At 48.9% G+C, this 7,054-nt stretch overlaps 1 protein-coding gene across 1 annotated transcript; it reads left to right on the top strand.

The window, feature by feature from the left end:
- Positions 1 to 2,265: 2,265 nt before the first annotated feature.
- Positions 2,266 to 6,796, top strand: LOC123255857 (insulin receptor-related protein-like; the record flags this gene model as incomplete). The annotated part of the gene is given in 3 exon segments (XM_044684578.1): positions 2,266 to 3,003; positions 5,957 to 6,269; positions 6,611 to 6,796. Coding segments are annotated over 3 exon segments (1,094 nt in total), but the record flags the coding sequence as incomplete, so codon positions are not given.
- Positions 6,797 to 7,054: the final 258 nt, after the last annotated feature.

Raw genomic sequence — 7,054 nt, 5'->3', positions numbered from 1 at the left:
ACACACACACACACACACACACACACACACACACACACACACGTGCATGCACATACACACCCACAGGCATGCATGTATCCCATCAAATCTTAAGAAACAGTGACTGAGGGGGGCAGCTGGGTTGCTCAGTGGATTGAGAGCCAGGCCTAGAGATGGGAGGTCCTGGGTTCAAATGTGACCTCAGACAGTTCCTAGCTATGTGACCCTGGGCAAGTCACTTAACTCCCATTGCCTAGCCTTTACTGCTCTTCTGCTTTGGAATCAATACACAGTATTGATTCCAAGATGGAAGGTAAGGGGAGAGAGAAAGAAAGAAAGAAAGAAAGAAAGAAAGAAAGAAAGAAAGAAAGAAAGAAAGAAAGAAAGAAAGAAAGAAAGAAAGAAAGAAAGAAAGAAAGAAAGAAAGAAAGAAAGAAAGAAAGAAAGAAAGAAAGAAAGAAAGAAAGAAAGAAAGAAAGAAAGAAAGAAAGAAAGAAAGAAAGAAAGAAAGAAAGAAAGAAAGAAAGAAAGAAAGAAAGAAAGAAAGAAAGAAAGAAAGAGGGGAGGTAGGGAGGAAGGAAGGAAGGAAGGAAGGAAGGAAGGGAAGAAAGAAAAGAAGGAAAGAATGAATGGGGGAGGGGGGATACACATACTCTCATGTCCATCTAAGACCATATTCCCTTGAGAAGAAAGTCAGGGTCTCAGATGTCCAAGTGTGGAGGAGGAGGCTGGGGAGGGCTTTGTGAGGGCAAGAAGTATGTTTTATATATACTCTCCCTTTGACTTGTACCCCCAGTACCTAACACAGTGCTAGATATATAGTAGACATTCAACAAGTGTTTGTTGAATGGAATGAGCAATAACACCATGCCCTGATGTCTAGTTGTCCCAAGTTTGGGTCCCTTTGAGGTGACTGGAGATGGGAAGAAGCAGTATTCCAAGGTCCCAAACTCAGGGGCCAGTTAGATGAAATTTAATAATGACAAATATCCACACTTGGGTCCAAAAAACATCTACACAAATACAAGATATGAATGGTCTGTGGTAGAAAGACCTGAAGATTCTGTTGTTGTTGTTCATTTGTGTCCAACTTTTCATGACCCCATTTGGGGTTTTCTTGGCAGAGACACCAGAGTAGTTTTCCATTCCTTTCTCCAGATCATTTTCCAGATGGGGAAACTAAGGCAAACAGGGTTAAGTGACTTGCTCAGGGTCACAGAACTAATAAGTGTCAGGCCAGATTTGAACTCAGGAAGATGAATCTTCCTGACTCCAAGCCCAGCACTCTATTCATTGTACCACATAGATAGAAATTTTAATGGATGCCAGAGTCAATATAGATCCACAGTGTGGCATAGAGGCCAAAATATCTAACACCATCACAAGCTACATTAAGGGAGGTCTGCCATGGTCAGATTACATCTAGGATATTGGATTCACTTCTAGGTACTACATTTAAGAAGAACATTGACAAGTTGGATCTTATCCAGAGAAAGATGAACAAGATGGTAAAAAGCCATCAGCAAAGACCAGTTGAAGAAACTAGAGATATTTAACTTGGGAAAGAAAAGACTAGGAACAACTAGGTGGCACAATGGATAGAGTGCCAGACCTGGAGTCTGGCAGACTTGAATTCAGATTTGACCTCAGATACTTCTTAGCTATGGAGGGAAGGAAGAAAGAAGAAAAAAAGGAAGGAAGGAAGAAAGGAAGGAAGGAAGGAAGGAAGGAAGGAAGGAAGGAAGAAGAAAAGGCTTGGGGTGGAGTAGGGGGATGCATGATAGCTGTCTTAACTATTCACAGGATGTCATGTGGAAAAGAGATTAGATTTGCTCTCCTTAGTCCCAGAGGGAAAGGGCTAAGAGGAATGTGCAGAAAAAGTAGAATGTCATTTTGGCTCCATTTAAGGAAAAAGCTTCCTAATGACTAGAGCTGTCCAAGTTAAATTAGGCTACTCATAAAGGAGGGACAGCAAGGTGGTGCAAAGGATAGAGTGCCTCAGATATTTCCTAGCTGTGTGACCCTGGGCAAGTCACTTAACCCTGTTTGCCTCAGTTTCCTCATCTGCAAAATGAGTTAGAGAAGGAAAAAGCCAATCCCTCCAGTATCTTTGCCAAGAAAATTCCAAATAGGGTCATGAAAAGTCAGATTCATCTGAAATGAGTAAACAACAACAACAACAAAAAAAAAAATACAGGTAGGAATGTAATGTGTTCCAAGTCTTAGAGGTCTTCAAGTTGAGGCTCTCTGGCTACTTTGTCCAGAATAATATTGTAGAGTGTCTTGTCTGGATTTGATGGCCTCTGAGGTCTTTGTCTACTCAAGATTCTGTGCATCTAGGAGTGAGCAAGGCGAGGTGTATGCAAGGGGCTCAGGTATATGGGGTTCAGATTTTCTTGGAAATGATTAGGGTTAGGCGTGGAATCTAAATGTCCCTGACTTTCTCTATGTGTCTCCTTCTCCTCTTCTCTTCAGTCTGCCCCAGCCTGGATATCCGCACAGAGGTGGCAGAGCTCCGGCGTCTGGAAAACTGCACTGTGGTGGAAGGCTACCTACAGATCCTGCTCATATTCACAGCAACCGGAGAGGACTTCCAGGGCCTCAGCTTCCCCCGCCTCACCCAGGTCACCGACTACCTGCTCCTCTTCCGCGTCTATGGGCTCGAGAGCCTTCGAGAGCTCTTCCCCAACCTCGCTGTGATTCGAGGCACCCGCCTCTTCTTCAGCTACGCCCTGGTCATCTTCGAGATGCCCCACTTGAGGGACGTGGGGCTTCCAGGCTTGGGGGCCATCCTCCGCGGGGCCGTGCGGGTGGAGAAGAACCAGGAGCTGTGCCATCTGTCCACCGTCGACTGGGGCCTGCTGCAGCCCACAACCGATGCCAACCACATTGTGGGCAACAAACTGGGAGAGGAATGTGCTGATGTGTGCCCCGGGATGCTGGGCACGGAGGAGCCCTGCGTCAGAACCACCGTCAATGGGCGCACGGACTATCGCTGCTGGACCTCTGGGCACTGCCAGAGAGGTGGGTACGGGTGGATGGGAAGCGGGCACGGACAGGAAGGGATCTCTCACTTCACACCCAGGCAATCTATCGACAAACATTTATTATATCCTATATGTATATGGATGGTAGGGCCTTACAGACAAAAAACAGCTCTTACCCCGAGGAAATGTTCTAGGGAGCAGCACAGACATGCACATACACATATAGAAATAAAGACAAAATAAAAACAAATACGAGGTAACCAGAGAGCCTAAGAGTGGAGAAGAGGAGGGAGAACATTCCAGGCCTACGGGATGACCTGTACAAAGGCAAAGAGATGGGAGATGGAGTGTTGCTGTGAAAGGAACATCAAGAAAGCCAATATGGTGGGACTAACGCAGGGAGGAAATCGAGTAGCGTATGAGGCTGGGATGGTCCATGGGGGCCAGTTAGTGAAGGACTTGACATGCTGAACAGAATTTCACTGGATCACACAGGTAGTAAGAACCAGAGTTTGGACTTTCGAACCCAGATCCTCTGGCTCTGACCCAATATCATTTATACTCCTGTAGGAGACAACAAATGTTGGAGCGCTTCCTGTGTGTAGAACATGTAAGAGGTGAAGATGCAAAGCTTAGATAAGTCGTAGTGTCTCCCCTCATGGGGCTCACAGTCTAAGAAGAGCCCAACCCCCAATAAATAATAATAATAATAACAGCTACAATTTCTATAATGCTTTAAGATTTGCAAAATCACTTTAATAACTCTTATCTCGTTTGATCCTCACAACAACCCTGGGAAGTAGGTACCATTATAATTCCCATTTTACAGATAAGGAAATTAAGGCAGAGAGAAGTTAAGTGACTTTCTCAAGGGATGCAGAGTTAGTAAGTATCTGTTTCAGGATTTCAATGGACTTCTTCCTGATTCCAGATCCAGCATCCTATCCGCCGAATCCCTTAGTGGCCTGAATTGCTACAGTACAAATATTACGTGATCACTTCGATCAATTAATCACTGATTTACTGAGTACCTACTATGTGCCAAGCACTGTGCTAAGCACTGGTATAGAAGGGCAGACCAAGGGATATATGAGACCAGTCATTAATGACAGGTAGGGAACCAAGGAAGGTTTCCCAGATTTACTGAATGAGCCTAAGACAGACAGATACGACTCACTTTGCTCAAAGGACAGCCAAGACAACAGAGATCACCTGATCCAATCCACTCATTTTACCAAAAAACAGGATAGTAAAAAGACTTGGCCAGGGCCACACAGGTAATAAGTGACAGATCCAGGCTCTTTCCACCACAGTAAGTCAAAAAGTAGCTCACCCATGAACCCAAAGCTAGCTAGCTCGGGTGGGCAAATTCAAAGGGAGCTAAGAGAAGAAAACAGGAAAAGAGAAGATGGGAGGAAGCGAGGATGAGAGATCAGAGTATCCATAAGGATGAAAGGAGAGGAGGGGGAGGCTGGGAGGAGGTCTGAGAAAGGAAAGAAGAGCGTTAAATAGAGATAGAGGGGGAAGGACAAGCCTGAGGTGTTTGTGAGGTGCAGGGGAGAAGGCAGGGAAGTTTGAGGAAGGGAGCCTGGAGACCTTTGGCTTGAAAATTTGCCCAAGTGGTTGCCTCTCCTATAAACCAGGACACAAGTCTAGAGAATGGGGATCTCAAACTCCCAGATAAGCCATATAGGAAGTATTGACTGCTGTCTCCCAGAGCCCCAACCATCCCAGTAACTGGATCCTTGTTGTAGCTTGATTCCCCCAGACCCCCTCCCCACCCTAGTGTTGTCTGTAAACAAGACTGCTAGTTCCTAAAGTATATGGTGTCAACACATCCCGCCCCTCCTCGTGGCCCCTTCTCTTCCCTGGACCTCTAGCTCTTACCACACAGGGAGCCCACACAGCCCGCCGCCCGCCCGGCTCTAAGCTCTCCTCTCCCTGCGCCTGCCTTCCCCCCACAAATGTCACCCCCTTCCCCCAGAACCTAAAGAAGAGCTCACGAGCGGCTGGTTCTCCAGAAGGGACATGGTTGGAATAGACTCTGGAGGTCCTTGATGTCCCTCACTATCTTCCTGAGCAGAGCCGCTTGCTTATAAGAGAATGGCTGGTTCCTCCATTGGCATCGTGCCTGGCATAAATCTGGGCATTCGTCCCAGATAGGAGGGTAGAGAGACACAGCACTGACAAAGCAAGGTCACTGCTCTGTCCTGAGCTGCCCCTGAGCGGAGGGAGAAGGAGCCGCTCTTCCGGCCCTCAGGGAGCTCCTAGTTTGAGGGACCCCCCCAGGACACAGGGACACAGACAGAAGCAGAGACAAGGGCTTGACGTCAGGACTGGACGCATAAATGAGGCTGGTGGTCATGGATGCCGTGTGCCATTTAAATATGGGTTGGATTGTATGATTTCTGAAATCCTTTCCAACTCTGAGGCACCGTTATAATTAAAAAGAGCTCATATTCATGTCGGATTTTGAGATTTCCAAGACATTTTACACGCATCTGGATGTCATGCAAGGAAGGCTTCTGTCTGGAGAGCAGAGCTGGGTTGAGAAGGGATAAAAGAATGGTAATGATGACAGCTGACATTTATATAGCACCTACTATGTGCCAGGCTCTGTGCTACGAGTTTTAGAAATAGGATCTCATGTTATCCTTGCAACATCCCTGGAAGGGCGGTGCTATTCTTACCAACCAAAAATTATAGTTGAAGAAACTGAGTCAGAGAGAGGTTAAGTGACTTACCCAGAGCCATTTAGCTAAAAAATATTTGAGGCCAGATTTGAATTCAAGTTATCCTGACTCAGGGCGCTATCAATTTGCCACCCATCTCCCTCTTGGGGGTACCAAGATACGCTGGGTAAAGACTGGGGTCCTGGGACAAAGGAGGAAGACAGAGGAAGCGGGGTATTGGAAGAAAGGAGGCTCCCTCCGAGGCGTGGGGTGGCTTCTGAGTGTCCCAACTCTCTATGTCCTTCCCTGTACCTCCAGTGTGCCCATGTGCCAGGGGCCTGGCTTGCACCGCGAGGGGCGAGTGCTGCCATCCCGAGTGTCTGGGAGGATGCAGTCGGCCCAATGACCCCCAGGCGTGCGTGGCCTGTCGCCACTTCCACTTCGGAGGCACGTGCCACTCGGCCTGTCCCAGAGGCACCTACCGGTACGAGGCCTGGCGCTGCGTCACTGCGGATTACTGCGCCAGCCTGCGGGCTCTGCCTGACCTGCCCGGCCACGTCTCTGACTTCGTCATCCATCAGGGCAGCTGTCTGGCTCAGTGCCCTCCAGGGTACACCCACAACGACAGCAGGTGAGTCCCGGATGCCCACGTGTGACTGGGGGGACAGAGAAGAATGGGGATGGCCCCTCAGGAACCGGGGATGAGGCTCGGGCCCCCAGGAGAGGGGCCAGTGAGGGCAGGGCCAGCGTGTCTGGTGGATGGCACGGTGAGAATGAGAAGGGGCAAAGGCTGGTAAGGAGAACAAGGATGGTCTCTAGGGTGTGGGGGCAAAAGCAATCTTCTTTCTAACGTCCCTATACGTCAGGGCCAGGCTCTGGGTCAGGAAGGCACGGGGCGTGGGGGGAAAGGGCAGCCCTGGGGCCGGGGTCCCAGGGAACTCACAGTCTCCTCTTCTCCTCTCCCTCCTGTAGCATCTTCTGCCTTAAGTGCGAGGGGTTGTGCCCCAAAGAGTGTAAGGTTGGCACCAAGACCATCGATTCCCTCCAGGCAGCCCAGGAGCTCGTGGGCTGTACCCATGTGAAGGGCAGCCTCATCCTTAACCTGCGTCAAGGCTGTTAGTATACCCTTATCTCCATCGCCCTACCCCTCCCCGCCAGGCCAGATCTGGGTGGACCCCTGGCAGGAGATTCCTGCTCCCCGCTTGATTCCTTTTTTGTCTCAGCCCCCAATCCCTGGAAAGAGCTGCTCTTTGCACTGACCAACCCAAAGGGCCCATCCTTTCCTTGTCCTTCAGTCAGTCAATAAACCTTGATTAAGCATGAATTCTCTGTGAGGCCCTGTGCCAGCCAAGTCCTGCCTGCTCTCCCCTCCCCTCCCCTCCCCTCCTCTCCTCTCCTCTCCTCCTCCTTTTCTCC

This window comes from Gracilinanus agilis, unplaced genomic scaffold (genome assembly GCF_016433145.1).
Source record: "Gracilinanus agilis isolate LMUSP501 unplaced genomic scaffold, AgileGrace unplaced_scaffold53353, whole genome shotgun sequence".
NCBI lineage: Eukaryota > Metazoa > Chordata > Mammalia > Didelphimorphia > Didelphidae > Gracilinanus > Gracilinanus agilis.
This window is presented reverse-complemented; position numbering and strand designations above follow the sequence as displayed.